Source organism: Cyprinodon variegatus, unplaced genomic scaffold (assembly GCF_000732505.1).
Source record: "Cyprinodon variegatus isolate N-32 unplaced genomic scaffold, C_variegatus-1.0 Scaffold1640, whole genome shotgun sequence".
NCBI classification, from domain to species: domain Eukaryota; kingdom Metazoa; phylum Chordata; class Actinopteri; order Cyprinodontiformes; family Cyprinodontidae; genus Cyprinodon; species Cyprinodon variegatus.
In genome coordinates this window covers 77,184-97,078 of record NW_015152093.1, presented here as the reverse complement: position 1 = coordinate 97,078, position 19,895 = coordinate 77,184, and the positions used below count along the sequence as shown (strand labels likewise).

General features: G+C 41.2%; 2 protein-coding genes across 4 annotated transcripts in view; one reads left to right on the top strand and one right to left on the bottom strand.

Annotated features, from left to right (window-relative positions):
* LOC107104177 (ephrin type-A receptor 4a-like) overlaps window positions 1–8,666 on the top strand; it is a 14,017-nt gene extending 5,351 nt beyond the window's left edge. For both annotated transcript variants that reach the window (XM_015404121.1, XM_015404120.1), the window contains exons 6-9: window positions 1,800–1,949; window positions 2,052–2,242; window positions 3,777–3,935; window positions 4,671–8,666. In XM_015404121.1, coding sequence (XP_015259607.1) covers window positions 1,800–1,949; window positions 2,052–2,242; window positions 3,777–3,935; window positions 4,671–4,785 — 615 coding nt within the window. In that variant the 3' untranslated portion in view covers window positions 4,786–8,666. The remainder of the gene's footprint in view (window positions 1–1,799; window positions 1,950–2,051; window positions 2,243–3,776; window positions 3,936–4,670) is intronic.
* Window positions 8,667–16,779: 8,113 nt separating this feature from the next.
* cldn19 (claudin 19) overlaps window positions 16,780–19,895 on the bottom strand; it is a 17,835-nt gene continuing 14,719 nt past the window's right edge. Inside the window, exon 5 of one of the 2 annotated variants that reach the window (XM_015404124.1) lies at window positions 16,780–17,588. In XM_015404124.1, coding sequence (XP_015259610.1) covers window positions 17,552–17,588 — 37 coding nt within the window. In that variant the 3' untranslated portion in view covers window positions 16,780–17,551. The remainder of the gene's footprint in view (window positions 17,589–19,895) is intronic. The other variant, XM_015404123.1, reaches the window with a different exon arrangement.

The following is a 19,895-nucleotide window of genomic DNA, read 5'->3' as shown; positions in this document are numbered from 1 at the left end:
CTGTACTTATATAGCGCCTTTATTCAAGTCAGGAGACTTGACCAAAGCGCTTTACACTACATTCATTCATTCACCCATTCACTGATGGTGGCAAGCTACATTGTAGCCACAGCTGCCCTGGGGTTCATTGACAGAAGCGGTACACTGGTGCCACCGGGCCCTCTGGCCACCATCAGTACAGGTGAAGTGTCTTGCCCAAGGACACAAAGACACTGAAATTCGGAGTCGGGGCTTGAACTGTCAACCCTTCGATTTCAGGGCAAACTCCTACATCTAACGCTACTGTCGCCCCAAAAATGGAGAAATGTACCTCAGTACTTAACCCATCCCCTTAGGGAGCAATGGGTTATCACCCTGGGGAGCAGTGTGGGGTTAAGGATCTTGCTCAGAGACTCAGAGTGGCAGTCTGTGGGTATGGGGTGGGGTGTTAGAACCTTAAAGACTCAAAGCTTTATGCCCTAACGACTAGGGCCCTAACTTTGGACATAGCACACTGCAAAGGGAGAAGATTTAGTCAGTTGTTCCATGGCCAGGAAGAAAAACCACATTGCCCTTCCTGAAACTGTGGTTCAACAATCAGCTAGACTCTCCTCTATATCACCCTGGCACAGACCTTCTGGAGATGCCTGAAAAGTATGATCCCCCAATAGTTGGAACTATGCAGGCAGACCACTCCAGTCTGTCCCCAAACTCAATGACATGTTAAAGAGGTGTTGCTTTGACATCCTGACAACTTACAAAGATCTAAGCTAATTAACGCCTTCATCCCCCCAAAGCCTTGCCACCGTGGAGTTGTTTGCTCACCTCTGTGACTTCAGCCTGGATGATGAATGAATCCAGCCCCTGCACCCTGTCCTTATTCCACTATGAGGGACCTAACCCTAACATATTCCTTCAACCCTCCAACAATATCCTCTTTCAAGGTCAGCAGCGCCCCACCCCAAATAAACAACACTATTATTTATATGACTCCCTTCCCCTCCAGAGATGCTGGACGGTTTGCCAGAATCTCTTTGAATCACTTTCTCTGCCCTAAGATTTGTCTCTGCGACTGCTACGGGTGGGGGCACACTTGGCCTAAAGATACTTGCTTGCTATCTTAAGAGTCCTACAAACCAGCCAAGGTCGGTATGACTTATTCTTCAGCTTGATACCATCCCTTACTGCCATCCACAGGTTTGGGGATTGCTGCAACAACAGACCTTACAGAAAGCTGCAGGTGACTGCATCAACAATGGAGGCAGAAAACATGGTCATTTAGACTCCCTGTCCCCAGCCTCCACTGGGATCTGGGAGAGCATCTCCCGGATGACCCAGGCCTCCTCCAGACATTCAAATTAGATCTCTCTACTCACTTGGGGCTGCCAGGTTTGTCCAGACTACTCCTCATTCAGCTCACTACCAGGTAGTGATTGGTAGACAGCTCCCCCCTCTCCTATCCCCAGTCTCCGCCAGAGACCGCCAGGCGATTACTGAGGAAAACCAACCCCAGTCCTGTCTCCATGATGATCTCCCTCCTGCAAGGTAGCAGGAAATGTCACATGCCTCCATTTGTTTGCCATCATATGGGCTTTTTGAACTGCATTTTGTCTGACCACCACCCAGAGCCTGTTTGCTTTGGGATACCAATTATAGTGCCCAAAAACATAGTACCTAAGACCATTTGGGCACTTAAACCCCTTCACCAATTATTTCTAAATGTTGCTATTGTTTCAGGATTATTGTATTCATTAGGTAATCTAATGTTGTCTACCATGATTGGAATGCTGTTACATTCTGTTTTAACTGATTACCAACAGGGTGGAAAAATTCCAATTCGATGGACGGCTCCCGAGGCAATTGCATACAGAACGTTTTCCTCCTCCAGTGATGTGTGGAGCTATGGTGTGGTCATGTGGGAAGTAATGTCCTATGGAGAGCGGCCATACTGGAATCTCACCAACAGAGATGTAAGTGGTTTTTGCTAAATCAAAAAGCATGAATATAATAAAACCTCCACCCTCTATTACTGCCATTACAAACTCCTGCAGTGTTTTGCTTAAAAATTGCAGGTTATTAAATCTGTGGAAGAGGGCTACAGGCTGCCTGCCCCTATGGGCTGCCCGGGTGCTCTACACACACTTATGCTGGATTGCTGGCAGAAGGATCGCAATGAGAGACCCCGCTTTTGCCAGATAGTTACTATCCTCGACAAGCTGATCCGCAACCCGGAAAACCTGAAGTCCATTGATACACTCTGCAGGTATATGGATTCTCTGTCATGCCGCGGTTATGTTTAAATTCAATATGATCAGCTGCAGAAAGGTATGCTTATAACGAACCTGAATTTCACAGCTAAAGCCAAGAATTCCCATGTGATCTTTATGTAGAGCGCAGGTCTAGATCAAAGCAAAGCAGAGCAAGGCTGTGAAAGGCAGCACATTCAGGGAGGCTAACAGCACGATTTTGGCGAAGTTAGCAGCCTTTGATCGCAGCCTCGCCTCCTAATAAAGTTAAAAATATGAACTTTTGCTTACATTCGCTTGGTGAAATTCGCAGGGACAAGATGTTGCTGTCAAGGCTCTAAACTTTGGACCCAGACTTTCAGACAGACGGACTGATGTGATTTACAATACCGTTTATTTAAGAACACATTTAATCTGCGGCTCAGCGGCTAGGACACAAAAGGGCTGGAATCTCTGTAGAGGGGAAAACTCAGGTTAGTGACCACGTAAATCTGACAAAGGAAGATAAGTTTTAAACTTTAGTCTGAGCCCAGAGTGGAATCCAGCCAGATGATTTCCCACAGAATGCGTCACCCAGAGAGTTCAAGGAGCCAAAGCCAAGAAGGCTGCTGAACTGTCTGATGAGCAGAAGCGAGCAGATGAGGGACAGCATGAGTTTTCTAGTCCAGACTAGAAGATCAGAGATCCGAAGAGGTATCAAAGAGAAACCCAAGTCGGGATCAGGATCCAGGGTCGTAATCAGGCAGAATCCTGCAGGAGTCCGAAGCCAGGTCAGGCAAACAGTCCAGAACTGGGGCAGGCAGGCTTAGAGTTACAAAGGCAGAAACTAGTCAAGAACACAAATGGTAAATGTCCTGTACTTATATAGCGCCTTTATTCAAATCAGGAGACTTGACCAAAGCGCTTTACACTACATTCATCCATTCACTCACACACTGATGGTGGCAAGCTACATTGTAGCCACAGCTGCCCTGGGGTTCACTGACAGAAGCGGGGCTGCCGTACACTGGCGCCACCGGGCCCTCTGACCACCATCAGTAGACAATGCAGGTGAACTGTCTTGCCCAAGGACACAAGGACACTGAAAGTCAGACCCAGGGCTTGAACCGTCAATCCTTCGATTTCAGAGCAAACTCCAACATCCAACGCCACTGTCGCCCCAACAAAGGCTACACTAGGGAACTCTCACCAATGGCTCAAATAATCTGGCACTGATGACTGGGGGCAAGCCGCTGAAATAGAGGCTGGAATTGAACAGTAATCAGGAACCTGGCGGAGCTAGGCAGGTGAAAAGAATGAACCATTAAGTCAGCCATCAGTGCCAAGATCATGACAGTGGCTCTTGATTTTGTTTCATATATATTAATATTTCAAAGTTTCTACTTTTCTGAGTCACTATACTTGCAAACTTCTTTCTCCTTTTGGCTTCAGTGTCTCTCTTAATCTTTTTTTCATTTTGCTTTTGCATTCTTTTACATTCATTTCATTTCCTCTGTCTCTCGATCATGTTGGTGTGGAAAATGAAATCATTATCTCTTCTTTTTGCTGCAGTTTAAGCAGTCCTCCGTTGATGGACAGAGCTATCCCTGATTTCAACAGCTGTAACTCAGTGGACGAGTGGCTGGACACGATAAAAATGGGCCGCTACAAGGAACGCTTTGCAGAGGGAGGCTATCACACTTTGGGACATGTCATAAGCATGAAGCAAGGGTGAGTAATCAGTGTATTTGGGGGTTAACAACTTGAAGGTGATGATGAGCCTCTGACTTAATTTGACTGGAAGCTTCTAAAAGCAAATGGAAAAGATTTTAGGCTGAGAAAATATTTTAATGAAAAGGAAATTTTACTCAAGTAATCGTAGATTTGAAACTATTGCACATTACTAATAAATAAGGGCTGATTTACCAAACCCGAAATTTATTGTGGGCAGTTTTTGTGACTATATTTGACACATATTAAACTACAGAAGAGGATTAGGGCCAATGAAAAAAAAAAAAAAGTTAACTGATTTTTAAATTTTGTTTCAGTTTAACATGAGAAGAATTCTGACTTTAATCTCAGAATTCTGACTTTTTTCTCAGAACTCTGAGATTAAAGTCAGAATTCTGACTTTNTCAGAATTCTGACTTTTTTCTCAGAATTCACTTTTTTCTCAGAATTCTGACTGAATTCTGACAATAAAAAAAGTCGTTGCTAAAGATAATTCTAGAAACATGAGTGGAAAGAAAAGCTGTAGTGAGGAAAGGTTCACCAACACGGGGAATGGGTTGCCAGTTCAGGCACCATCATCATCATCAGCCTTGCTTTTGTCACCCTGCTATGGGACAGACTTTACCAAATGCAACAGAGACACAGAAATAAATATCAAACAATAAAGCAGGAACTGAAAAGAGTAGTCCCTTTACCTTATAGAACCTTAAAATGACTTGTTTTTCTGTCACCCAGGGACATCCAGAGGCTCGGCGTGACACTGATGGGTCATCAGAAGAAGATCATGACCAGTGTCCAACTAATGAGAGCACAAGTCCTAAACAAGAGTGTTTCATCCGTCCACGTATAACTTCAGGTTTCTAACTGCATTAGAGACCAAAGCTTTTCTAAGACTGACAAGGATTCTTTGAGAAACCAGAGAAGATGGAAGAAGATGCTATTAAGGAACTTCCAAACGTTTTTTAAAACAAAGTGTATGAATAAGCAAGGAAACGCATTCTTTGGGACCTACTTTTTTTTTGTTGTTTTTGTTTTTTTTTTCAACTGAATTGAATTTGAACACTGAAAATTCTGCCTTTATTACTACATATTTTAAGTTTCTTCTTTACAATGAAATAATTATTTATTATTTATGTATCTGAGGATTATGTAGCAACAGGCAGGTTCTTTAAAAACTGCAATAATTTTAAAAGTATATATCTCTGAATGAAGAAAAAAAGGGAAAGAACATCCATCAGTGGTTTAAAAGAAATACTTTATCCCAGGCTTTTTTATTCCAACAAACGTCTCCTCTGATCATGTTGCTTCTACCACTAGGTGCCCCCCCCCACCCCCGCCCCGAAAACTGGTCATCTTGCAGCTGCATGGCGCACAATGATTGTACTTGCAAAATGTGTATGATTGAAATATAGAGCACTTTATTCTACAGTCTTTCTGTGATCAAAAGGTTTTTCAGTTGAGAGACAGACCTGAACACAATCAATTAAACACAACAGTAGCTGAAGAATTTAATGAATTATCAAATATCTATTTATCAGACAAAATTTAGGCAAATCTAGAAGTTAAAAGCTCTCAGACTGTTGGGAGATGCTAGTTTATGTTTGCATTGAAAAATCTGCTGCCAGCCTGATGAATAAGATTCTCTACCTCAAATGCTCAACAGGGGGCAGACCTGGACCGCAGGCGCGCCGGTGAAGAACCGATCTATTGCTTGTCTTTTTTTAAAAGAAACATGAAACCTCTGAGAAAAGATGCTAAAAGTCTCTAATATCAATATCTATATTGATCTGATTTTTGTCAAGTCCAGTAATATCTGGATCTTTCTACATTTTAGGATATACTTTGCTTTAGGTCCCTGTTTTGATCTGTTATTGAAATATGCCTGGCCGACTAAGAAATAATAATAATTATGATAATAATACAAAGAAATGCTTAAGACAATAATTTTTTAGCATTAATGCTAAATAGATCAAACGTCAGACTAATAAACCCTGTAGCAACAACAGAGTGGCTTTCATCTTGGTAAAATATGTCTGCTCATGTTTGTTTTTAACATCAACTATACTGTTTTGAGAATATACAACAGTGCTAAAGTTCTGTTTGAAACAGTTCTGGCATTAAATACAGGTTTTCAAATAATTTTTTGTATTTGCAGATGTATAAAACCAAGAACCTCTTGACATGCGGAAAAGCAAAATCCTGACTTTAGGCCAGATTACCTCCAGACAGACTCATTAGGCCTTAATGTCTGGCCTTAAAATGTGCTTCTATAGGAATGCAAAAAAATTAATTCATCAAACCCAAGTCCCAGTCTGGGTTATTTTTAGACCAACATTAATGTAATTATAGGAGGCAATTTAAATCAGTTATCATCTTCTTGTTTTTCTCTGTGCTGATCAGGACATGTTTCTACCAGTTCACAAGCATCAGCTGTCTGCATTCTGACTCATCCTCAGAAGCCGAATCTCTGAGATTCATCTAAGAACTTCTGAAGATGGCAACCTGGTGATTTGCGAAATTAGAGAAATCTACAGTGTAGAATGGGGAGAGGGCAAATCCACTTATCTAGCTCCTCTAACTTTAATGCATATTTTCTTCAACACCTGAATGAAATAGGTGACCTTTACAAGGAGAGCTGAGCTTTAGTCTCTCCTTCTGCTCACGGTATAGATTCTAGTCCTGGAACCACCGCTGCTATAAGACCATCCCCAAGATGCAGATGTTCACACGACTATCGTTGCACATATTCAGAAATTTAAAATCCATGGGACTGTAGCCAAACTCTTGGCACGTGGCCACCAGTGTTAATAGACGAAGACTATGACGAAAAATACTCGTCAATGAACCTTTTTCACAGGACTTAAACTAAATAAAAACTAAACAAAAAGTGAGATATGATGACTAAGACTATTATGAAAATAACTGACACTTTAATCAACGAATAAAAACGAGACAAAACTATTAGGGAGGGATGAACGGTGATCCTATCAGAATTACTTTTTTTGTGGGACAAATTGGGAAGAAATCCAATCAAAAGTTAGTTGCCAACCGCCATAGAAAGAAATCCAGGTGGCGGTAATGCGCCATAAAGCTGTGCGAAGAAGGAGAAGAAAAAGAGAGCGCGTATGGTTGAAGCATAGAAGCAGCATTTTCGTAGCAGTAGTAGCCTTTCAAAAATCAAATGAATAATAGACATGTTACAACAGCTAGGGCGAAAAAGAAGAGTTGATATCTGGGCACTCTTCACATACGACACTAAGGACAACAAGACAGCCTGCAAACCGTGTGGAGCCAAAATATCCGGAAAAAACACCACTAACTTGAAACGGCATTTGCAGATGACTCATCCAGAGATACATGCGAAGGTAAGCATACACGCTAAGCATACAAGGTTATTTTTTATTCGATTAACCGCCGTGTTTGCGCTAAACTTTCAGGGAGCAAAGCCACAGTTAATCTTTTTGAATTTCAAAATAAAATACGTTTTGTATCTGTAACTGTTCAATATGTGTCTAAATCTAGATAGATACTTTATTGATCCAGACTGAGACAAAACTAAGACTAAAAGACTTAAGACTAGACTAAGACTAAACCTCTTTTGACATTTAGTCGACAAAAACTACACTAAGACTAAAAGATTTCAGATGACTAAAATATGACTAAAACTAATTGGTGTGTTATTCAAAAGACTAAGACTAAAACTCTTTTGACATTTAGTTGACAAAAACTAGACTAAGACTAAAATATTTCAGATGACTAAAATATGACTAAAACTAAATGGTGTGTTATTCAAAAGACTAAGACTAAATCAGAATTTGCTGTCAAAATTATCACTGGTGGCCACAGGAGGAAATCTGGTGACAAATGAAATATAAATGCTAACAAAACAGCACAAAAAAAAAAACTTCTATTAGATTAAAGATGTTTAACATCAAGCACAGTGAACATGGGTGTCAGATGACACCATGAAAAAGCCAGACTGGAATTCACTAAACTACATGTGGAGAATTGCATGGACAGATGAGATGGAAAGGATGTTTTATGTCACAGCACATTAACTCTATGTTCTCAGACAGACACGAGGAGTCTCTGTTATGTTTACTTCCTCTGGAACAGGGTGCCTTGAATCTCTACAGGGTACAGTTAAATCTCAAGACTATCAAGGAAGATTCTCCCCAATCTCAGAAAGTTACAGGAATCATTTATTTTCTATTACTACCTCAAAAGGTTGTGCAACAAAATATAAAGTTATGGATAACATGTTTTTTTTTTTCCAGGCCTGTTTAGTATTTTTAATTTTTTTTCAATCAATCTGTTCAGCATGTTTGAAAAGAAATGCCGGGCTTTCTTTTGTTCCTTTTAATAGAATTTGTATTTATTATAACTTTTGTCAGATTCAGGTTGTTTTTGTGACCATTGTGGGTTTTGCTTTCATTAAATGAGAGGTACCAACAATTGTGTCCAGGTGTTTACATCGTTTTAAGAGAGGGTGGGATTCAGGCTGGTTGTTGCTGAGGTAGGCAGCTTTTACACTGTCTTTGGACTGTAAATTTTCAGCCAGCAATAGCAAGCCTGTTAGCAAAACACAGCGGACTGGTAGACTTAACTGTCAGGATTTGGTGTTGGATTGAGGACCCAAAAGCAGGACCCCCTTGTGTCCTCTTTCCCTTGCTCTGTTTTCTGTTCTGCCCTCACCTGTTTCCAATTCCCTCGTTAGCCCTCTCTTTGTCTCTGTCCCCTTTAAAAGCCCTCCCTCTTCAGTTCCTGTTTGCTGGATCCTCGTCTAATGTCTGTTTGCTTACCTCGTCTCTCCCTGGCTCATAGAGTTTGGTTTTCCCCTGATGTCTCCTTGGTTCTGGTTCGTTTGTTTTTTTGTTGGATTTTTTGATTCCTGCCTCAGTTCCTTTGAACCTCATTAAACCCACCTAAATTCACCTCTGCCTACTGGCCTCTGCTTTTGGGTCCTCAATCCAACACCAAATCCTGACAAATCCAACTCTAAAACGTTTTTGTCATTGTTTTATCATCCTTATGGCTAATGACAAATAATGTGTAAAATATTTATTAAGATGGAATAAAGGAATGTTTATCTAAATGAGAAACTATTTTAATTCAACTGAAAAAAGATTGCCATTGCACTACACTTTTTATGGCCTGTTTACTGAGAATAAACTATATTTCCAACTATGTAAAGCATGTAAATTGAGAAAAACCTATACCTTTCAAATGGCTGTGGGTTCTAGTAATGCTGTCTGTAATAGACAAAACAGGAAAACCCTATAAAAATCTGTATGAGTGATTTCATTCTTAAAAAAATGCAACTTGAGTGAAATTCAGTTACCGGGGCAGAATAGACCGACAGGTTAGTTTGGCCAAACAGCCGACAGCAGGTAAACCCACGCACCTGCTGTGTAGATGGCATAGATGCCCCAGAGTCAGACTTTTATGCAGAACGAGGAATTGGCAAACCTTGTTCCACCTTTCTTTGCATGGTTGTCAGGACTCCTCCTTTGACCAGACATCACTCCACCAAACAGAACCACTCACACAGGGTGATCTACTGTCTTCCCCAAGCCCACATCCTGCAAACTCTTCTGAACCTTTATGTTTTCTATTTTTCATGCATATTTTCAAATATAAAAAGCCAACATTCACCTCTCTTTTGTTCTAGCAGCCGAACTAACCGACTTAACCAACAAATCAGATCATGGCCCTACCCATAACCTCCAGCAGAACCAGGCTCAGTGTGAGCGGCCATCTGCTGAGGCTGACTGGGGTTCAAGGAGACAGAAGCAGACATAGAAAAAGAAGCATAGAGACAAAAGGCAACTGTCAACCAGCTCCACAGGTGGCTCCGTCTAAGAAAGACAAGCTCCAGAGCAGTTCCCATGCCAGAGGTTGAATAAATAAACTGAAATTAATTTAAGAGGGCACATTTTGGCCCGCCAAAAGAGTAACAGCAATTGGTTTCACCTGGTTCCCGCAACTATTTAAGTTGTTTGCCTGCAAGCTGTTTGAGACTCTGATTCTGACCTGTTTTCTGCCTCTGTATATTTGTTTTTTTGCTTTTTCCCTGTCTGCTCTGTAACTTTTGTTTTTGGACTGACTTCCTGGATTCTGCTGGTTACCGAACTTAAACTTTGTTACTGAGCTCGGCTTGGATTTTCCTTCGGTACCTTTTCAGCTCTCTGATAGCCTGGTCTGTCAACCTGATTTGGATTTTACTTCGCCTCTGGATAATCCCTCACAGACACTGTTGCCTCCTCGCCGTTGGCTGACGCCAGGTCCTCATCACCTGAGCTCTGAAGTGGTTATGGCTGCAAGTGGTGGACAATATCCCTCTGGATTCCTCCTCTCCCTCTGGAATCGGACTGAACTCTCAACCAGGTGAGTTAATTTAGCTCCTAGTCATGATCAGCTCGACATTCTTGTCACTGACTGAGTTTTCTGTCTCTGCAGAGAATCTGCTGACGTCCAGCAATTTGCTTAAGTTATGAATAGACGTTTCAAAACCTTCCTGATCTATCAGCTTGAAAATTGAGTCCAGGGTTCAGAGGTCTTACAGAAAGAATTTGGCAAAATATGGATCCACCACCTGACAGATGTTGGCGTGAGATCGACCATCAGAAGGATTCTCAGCTTGAAGCCTGAGTCGCTGAGATCCTCACTCATCTGTGTAGTCAGGCGCTGGCTGCCGATGTTCCTTCCCTCCCTGTCAGGAATCTTGTCTGTCTACCCCTGAGCAGCATAGCCATGATCAGGAGCAATGTGGAGCATTTCTCACCCAGCGCAACATTCATTTCGAGCTAAGGCCCTCCGCATTTCTGTCCGGTTGAGTCAAGTTAGCTTATGTAATTTCGCTGTTAGCAGGTAAGGCAATGTTGTGGGGAATGTCGAAGTGGGAGAATAACTCCTGTGTGAATCCTATGAGGATTCTTTTTAGGAGTTAGTCTGTGTTTTTAGCCCCGTTCTCCCCAGCAGAGAGTCTTCTAGACCAGTGTTTTTCAACCCTGGTCCTCAAGGCAACCTGCCCTGCATGTTTTAGATGTTTCCCAGCTTTCACACACCTGTTATCAATTGATAGCAGATTATCAGGCTTTGCTGAACTGCAATTATCAGAATCATGTGTGCCGAACCTCAGAAACATTCAAAACATGCAGAGCAGGGTGCCTTGAGGACCAGAATTGAAAAACACTGTTCTACTGTTGACTTTGAAGCAGGGGAATCGATCAGTGTCAGAATACATAATAGATGTCCACCTGTTAGCTACACAGAGTTCTTGGAATGAGGCAGCTCTGATCGTGGTTTTCATCACGGGACTTGGCAAGAGGATTAAGGACAGATCTTCCTCCGTTATTATTCTCACTCTTTGAAGCAGCGGGAGCTAGCTACCTGGATTGACTTTCACCTTCAGGAGCTGTGTCTGTAGTGCGGAGGAGAGGGACATCGGTCAAGACTCTGCCCGGCAAAGGGACGGGCTCAGTAGGAGAGGGGAGGATCCCGCTGAGCCGAGCCAGACTGTCCGCCTCCCCAGAGTTTCTGCTCCCTGTGACTCTGTCTGTTGGATCATGCAACCAGTTTGTCAGCCTTTCTGGACTCAGGAGGAGATATCGAGTTCATGGATGGAGACCTGGCCAGGCAACTCTGCAAAAAGCTACTTCCCACGCCAGACTCACAAAAGGTAGCCCTTGATGGGCATCAGCTTAATCAGTCATCTCTCTTGACAAAACCTGTAGAGCTGGTGGTGGGTGGTAACCATGTTTAACTATTATCTGTTCTAATTATTGACTCACTTCAGTTCCCTGTCATTTTAGGTTCAACCTGATTAACCTGGCACAACCCTCATATTGACTGGCAGAGGGTGGAAGTGTTAGACTGGTCCGCTGCTTGTTTGAGCTCCTGTTTAAGGTCAGCTAACTCTGAGGATCCTGAGTTTCATCCAGATCTTCCCAAGGTCCTCAAGGAGTATCATGGTCTCCTTGAGGTTTTTTAATAAGGGTAAAGCAACAGCCCTACCTCATCAAAGACCCTTTGATTGTGGGATCGAACTCCTGTCAATACCACACCCCCTAGGGGTAGGTTATACTCCCTGTACATCTCCGAATCACTTAGGGCAGGTATCATTCATCCCTCTTCCTTATCTGTTGGGGCAGGTTTTTATTTTTTGTTGGTAAAAAGTATGGATTCCTCAAGCCCTGCATTGACAGGGGGCTTAATGACATCATAGTGAAGAATCTGTACCTCATTCCGCTGATAAATTCCGGATTTGATCAGTTTAAGGTAGCTAAGGTTTTCACCAAGCTTGATCTCTGTAATGCATACCACTTGGTGGACATCCAGGAGGGTGATCAGTGGAAGACTGCACTCACACCCCCACCGGTCACTTCGAGTATCTGGTGATGCCTTTTGGGCTCACCAATGCACCAGCAGTTTTTCAGAACCTTGTGAATGATGTACTTAGGGACACTTTGTCTTTGTGTACATAGACGATATATTCATTTATTCTCGGGAGTTGGATTCCAACTGCAACACGTCTGATCTGTACTGCTTTGCCTTTTATAGAACCAGTGGTTAAGGCTGAGCACTGTGAGTTTCTTTTCTGTGTTTGGTGATCTCCCCCAACCAGATCTGCATGGACCCCATGGAGGTGTGCGCAGTCACTGACTGGCTCATTCCCAGGGATAGGAAGCCACTTAAGAGGTTCTTGGGCTTTGCTAACTTTTACCACCGGTTTATCAGGAACTATAGTCAGATGGCTGCACCCCTCCACATATCACTGTTACATAACATATTACTGTTATATAACAGTAATATGTTCTGCCTGATTCTGTAAGGTGTGCTATTACTATAGTTCAAATCAAGAAGGAGGTCAGACAGGCCCTCCTCAACCAACCTTCTCCCAATGACTTTCCCACTGATCGTTTGTGAGTTCCAAATGCTCTGAGAGGGAGGGTTTTAGAGTTCTGTCACGGTTCTCATTTGTTTTGTTATTCTGGCGTTACAAAGACAATTGACATTGTTCAGACTCAGTGTTGTGGCCTTCTCTCTCTGCAGATGTGCAGGAGTTTGTGGTGCCCTGCCTTAGTGTAAGCAATCCAAAATCTCCTAACAACCTCCACTGGTTTTCTCAGGCTTTGCCTATCCCATCCTGTCCTTGGTCCCACATTGCTATGGACTTTGTTACCGGGTTGCCTTGCTCTGACAGTAATGCTGTCATTCCTACTGTTATAGACAGGTACTCTAAGATGGTGCATTTGGTCCCTCTGCCCAAACTCTCCTCTGCTAAGGAAATGGGGGAGGTCCTCATCAGTTAGGTCTTCCGGCTTCATGGTCTCCCCACTGACATTGTATCTGACAGGGGTCCCCAGTTTGTCTACAGGTTCTGGAGGGAGTTCTGTTCATTGTTAAATAAATTAAGATACACCCAATTGTAGTCCAACCTTTCCCCTTTAGTCACGCAATCACCAGCCGGTAGTTTTATATATGCACCTTCTTCTTCTCTTTTTGACTACATACCACTGGCAAGAACGACAATAGTGCAGAAAAAGTCAGTGAAATTTTGGTCAGATGAGGCCACTGACTAACTGAGGGATTGTTTCAGAACCATAGACTGGACCATGTTCCAAAGCTTTCATGGTGATGGTATCAACAGCCTGACCGAATGTGGGGAGAGCACGGTGCCCACACGATGGAAATAGAGGAGCAACTGGCACAAAACAACATCTCAAGAACATCTTCAGCTTTAGGCTGGGGAGACCACAAGCAGAGCTGCAGACAGAGACTCCCCTCACACCAGCCCCCTCCCTGTCCTCAACTCTCACACAGTTCCAACCCCCAGAGACCTCCCCTCCCCCTCACCGCCACTCTCACCAACCGCAACCCACTCACACCCTCTGTCATGTAACTTCGATGCAGGTGAGAGACCAGCTGAAGAGACGAAACAGAGGAAAAGACAGGATTCCTCCAAGGCTGCAGAGGAACTGTGCTGATGAGCTCTTTCAGGTCCTCAGCTACATCTACAACCTGAGCCTCAGCCTAGGGGTGGTGTCCACTCTCTGGAAGACCTCCTGTGTGGTACCGGTTTCCAAAACACCACATGCCAAGGAACCGGTCCACTCTAGACCAGTAACCCTGACCTCCCACCTGATGAAGACCATGGCGCCTCATCCTAGCCCACCTGGGCACCTGCAATTTGCTTACGGACCTGACATCAGACTTGAGGATGACATCATCAACCTGCTGCAGCGGTTGCTCACCCACCTGGAGCGCAGTGAGAATCATGTTTTTTTTTTACTTTTCCATCAGACCAGAGCTGTTAAGAGGGAAGTTGGAGGACGCTGAAGTGGACAGACACCAAACGCCTTCAGTACTTTCCAGCTGCTCGGCTGTCAGTCTGAGGAGGCAGTCTGCAGTAGCGGGGCCCCCAGGGCACCGTTCTCTCTCCATTTCTCTTCAACCTTTACACTTCGGACTTCATCTACAACACAGACAGCTGTAGGCTGTGTTTCTGAGGGGAACAAGCTTTTCTTCCTTTGTCACATTCTTCTTGTCTTTTTGACTATTTGAGCTGATAGAATGAGCAACATTCTCCACTGTGAAATCAATAAAGTCAATGAAATAATCAAGCCGAGCCATTTTTGGCCAAGTGATTATTCTATAAATAATCCAATAATAATTTATTTACACTATTTTTCTGCATTGCCCTCCCGAAATCTAGCGGTACAAACAACATCTATTTAAACTGTGTGGCTCATATGACACCATCCTGGTAGATAATCTGCAAACTGCCCAGTAGTTGCAGGTGCAATTTAACAAAGCAGTTACCTCTTGGACATTAGGCCTGTTTTCGAGAAATATGCTTGAAAATAATATGCCCAAAATGAATTGATTATATCTCAAGAACAACAGAGTTTATTTTAATTGTTTTGGTATCAAAATAAAGGCAAGACCCCAGAGAATATGCTACAGTTTTCAAATAATATCTATGGACTTTCCAAAGAAGAAAAGCTAAGCCCTGCAGAAAAAGAAGTGAGCAATAAATCTCGAGGATCACCCTGCTGAGAATGTTCCAAAGTTCATTCAAGCAGAACTGGAATTCCAAGTAATTATTGAACTGCAGGAGTGGGCAGACTGGGCAGACTGGGCAAACAGGAGAAAGGCAGAAATATTAAAGAAAGAAATGAAAAACCACTCATTTGAAAGGATTTTAACTGTTTACTTCTTTCTCTGAGACAGAGCTGCAAATAGGATATAATATAAAAAAGGATATAGCAATGCCATGCTAAATAAATGCAAGTATAATAAGGACATTTAGAATACTATTCCTCCGTACAAAGGTCAACACAAATGTTCGTCTTGTTGGTAGAGGTTCTAAAAGTCAAATACTACAAATATTTCTTACCTGTTTGTTTTATACATGATTAATAAGTTCCACCATTTTCAGTCTATAAAGACTGATTAATTCATGTGGAGTGACGCGTTCTGGTGTAATTGAAAATGGGGTAAACGTGAGGAAAGAGAGATTTGATTAGGATGAGGTTTTAGGGTTTGGGGAAAAGTAAGAATCTTACTTTGCATTTGGATGTGAAGAAAATAAAAGCTCTACAGACCAAAATGTGTTGTGGATAATTTTTAATCAGGATATCACTTTTAGTTCTGACTTGTTTTTTTCTTGGTAGATTTGTTTGCTTATCTATCTCTAAGAACGTCTTAATACCAACAAAAACTGAACATGTTTGTATTTTCTAATTGTGCAATTAGAAAATATATTTTGAATCATCTCTGAGTGTAGAATAATTGAATAAGTTAGGCTTAAACAAAGTATCTTGGAATTTAGACCAGTTGAGCAATTAGCTACCAGCTACCCAGTTGCCATCATTCAGTATTTTACTGTTTGCTTTACAAACTAATTCAAAAGATTTTTCATCTTAGTGTTGTAACTCAGAACACATAATTAAGGAGCGTTCCAGGACCTGCTCCTTAAAAATAAGACACTCAATGAAAGTGATTTGCATTTCACCAGTCTTTACTTGGACAAGAAAGGCTGCAGTATTTTAAATCCCTTAAATTTTAAATGGATACAAAACTACTACATCAACTAAAACAGTAAAAAAAAAAAACTGCAATCAGATAAACTTGGCAAGTTAGACCAAGTTTAAAGTAATTCATATCAACCAGGTAAGGCTTGATCAACGCATTAAAGCCCAAAATAGTTTCATGATGCTGTCATCTGTTCATCCACCCATTTTCTGAGAAAGTCACTAATGACAGAAATAAGGGAGAAAAATAGTAAAACAAATTGGTACAACTTTCAGTTTATAACAATTATGGTGGCCTACTACAGTACATCTTTTCTAACATTACTTTGTTCAGGAGTAATACTGCAAAAAAAGGGACATTTGCATTTCTTGAAATCAAACAAATAAAGGTGTACAGCACTATTGATAAAGGACATCCAAACTTTAGACAGGAAATAACAGTTAAAGGAAACATTTAATCAAATACATAAAACTTAAACTTGCACAAAATTGTTATAAACTGTTATAGTAAAATATTACATATTTAGTAAATAAAAAAAGAATGGAGTAGGGAGTAGGTGAAATATACACAAAGCCATGCATATATATATATATACGGAAGAGGATTAGGGCCAGTGGAAAAAAAAAAAAAAGTTAAAAGATTTTTACATTTTATTTCAGTTTAGTATGGGAAAAAAGTTAGAATTCTGACTTTAATCTCAGAATTCAGACTGAATCCTGAAAATAAAAGTCAGAATTCTGAGAAAAAAGTCAGAATTCTGAGAAAAAAGTCAGAATTCTGACTTTTTTCCCATGTTAAACTGAAATAAAATTTAAAAATCAGTTAACTTTTTTTTTTTTCCAGTGGCCCTAATCCTCTTCCGTATATATATATAGATAGATGTAGATATAATGTATATACACATACCTTTAAATATGTTATATAAAACATATCCTAATGAGTTTCCCCAAAGTTAACAAAGTCAATGTTCTGATCTGTAACCCCTAACACTTAAATTTATGACCCCCCCAAACACCCCCCACCCCACAAGTCTTTTCTATAACCCACAAAATTATTCTTCTGCAATTTCTTAGAGTTCAGTTCAGAAATGTGTTCGTCTGGTCTGTATTCCTCAATGGGAGTTTTTTAAGCCATGGAAAAGGCCAGAAGACTCTCCCAAACTACAAGTACTGCTCCCTTTTCTCTGGTGGGGTACTTTTAACATTTGGTCTGCAATTCAGAGGGGAAAAAAACAGGTTTCAGTCAAAATACAACCATATCGAACAAATGAAACCAGTAAAATACATTTTCAACACCCAGGGATCATTGGATATAGTTGACACGGCAAAGCAGCACATTGCTATGATTCAAATCAAGGGAGGTGATGAGAAGGACAATAAATGATTTCTCAATGAAAAGCTCAAATATCCTTTAATAATCTATATTTACACTGAAGATCAAATATGGTGGAGTGAAAGAATATGTTTCCAACACTTCTATATTACAAATATGACAAACAGGAATTAAAATTTGGGGCAAACAGTGTAACCGGACGGTGAAAAGGAAATTCAGTGGTTGGACAGTCAGAAAGTCCTCGATCAGTCAGGGAAGCTAGTTTCACTCAACAACTCTGCCCTGAATTAGAGGAGAGAAGACAATCAGAAGAAGAGGGTGAGACAGGACGGGACGTAAGGGACACATCAATACTAATGTTACACACTTTAATGATGCGTGCAGTGTTAGTACAAAGGTAGAATTCAACATTAGTTTTGATACTTGCCAACTGATAGATACGGAGCCCCTCTGATGACATGGTCAAAAAAATGTTTAAATTGTGGCCACAAAGTAGTATTTCGTGCGCACGAAATACTTATTAATAATATTAATATCATTCCTGGACAACTGGGTAAGCAAATTGAGCGCGCCTTAGACCTTAGAGCAGGCACGCTCGATTTGCTTACCCAGTTGTCCAGGAATGATATTAATATTATTAAGTATTTCATGCGCACGAAATACTTATTGCGTGGCCACAAAGTAGTATTTTGTGTGCACGTTATACTTATTGCGTGGCCACGAAGTAGTATTTTGTGCGCACGTTAAACTTATTGCGTGGCCACGAAGTAGTATTCCGTGCGCACGTTAAACTTATTGCGTGGCCACGAAGTAGTATTCTGTGCGCACGTTAAACTTATTGCGTGGCCATGAAGTAGTATTTCGTGCGCACGAAATACTACTTCATGGCCACGCAATAAGTTTAACGTGCGCACGAAATACTACTTCGTGGCCACAATTAAAAATTTTTTTGACCATGTCATCAGAGGGGCTCCATAGATAGATACATCACAGATGAAATATGATTTTGGAAAAATTAGTCCCCAAACACTGTACAATAACAACCTGATTCATTCAACTTCACCTTGTTCCAGTTCTAGCAATAAAAGATAAGTTTTCCCATTTATGACATCACAGCTATGAAACCAGATCAGGTCAGAAACAATAATATATGTTACAGTCTTGGTTTGTTAGTTCCTGTTTACTTGGTTTTCCATTTGTTGTCCTCTGCTGCCCTCTTGTGTCCTCTTTCCCTTGCTCTGTTTTCTGTTCTGCCCTCACCTGTTTTCAATCCCCTCGTTAGCCCTATCTTTGTCTCTGTCCCCTTTAAAAGCCCTCCCTCTTCAGTTCCTGTTTGCTGGATCCTCGTCTAATGTCTGCCTGCTTTCCTCGTCTCTCCCTGCCTCCTAGTGTTTGGTTTTCCCCTGATGTCTCCTTGGTTCTGGTTCGTTGTTATTTCTGTTGTATTTTTGATTCCTGCCTCAGTTCCTGTGGACCTCATTAAACCCACCTAAATTCACCTCTGCCTACTTGCCTCTGCATTTGGGTCCTCAATCCAACACCAAATCCTGACAATATAATGTGTCGCAGAGCTGAAAATAAGTTTTTTTCAGAAGCCAGCAAGATTAGGTGTTTCAAAAATATGAAAAAACAAAAACAAAATACATCTATTCAGTGCTCTAATCAACTATTATAACAAAGTTTATTTGGTGGAGACTTGGAGTCTGTGCAGAATGGAAAGCCATCAACACATATAATGAGATAGATACACTGAGTTCTTTCTGCAGATGTTACCTGCCACATCAGAACTATGTATACATAAACATGTATATTTTTGCAGCTTTGGGAGGATGTTGGAGGCCCTGCAAACTTCAACATCTGCAGAAAGAATTGCTGCCAATTTGTGGTATTTTTTGCTTTGTTGTTGCAGACTTAAGCAATTTCAGGAGCTTGGTCCTAAATGGTTATATCCAAGGGATATATGGCTATACTACCTGATACTAATGGTCCAAATTATCAAAAACATTTTTAAACCTTGATCATCAGTTTAAGAATAGGTTAAAACATAGCATAGGTTCAAAACAACTACAAGATATAGACAAGTATTCTTTGTTTTTTATATTTAAAAAGCAACAATGTTCCACAAAAATCAGACTATTATCTAATCTATTTGCTGAATTAAGAGCAGACTTAGTTTAACGCAGGGAGACAAATTATTTAGCAAAGAGCAACGATGTACAAAACATTGAGGAAAAACATTTCAGTTAAGAAACGGCATCAAGCTCAGAAACTTTTGCAAAAGAGGAGATATTCAATATCCATTAAGATGTTTTATATGTACTAAATATTCTACTTACAGTTGCAGATATTTAAAATGAATTAAAACGCTGTGATTAGCTGTTTGACCTCCATCTACTTTCTTCCCACTAATTGCACTTTGGAAACTTTAAAATTGTAATTCTTTTCAAAGTGTTGGGATCTGGAGGCTTGTCCACTTTCTCCACCAGAGGGCGCCTGAGATCTTCCTCCTGAGGGCATGAGCTTACTCCTATACACCTGTTTCCTGTCTGCTCATCAGGAGACCTATTTAAGGAGGAGGACGCTGACACT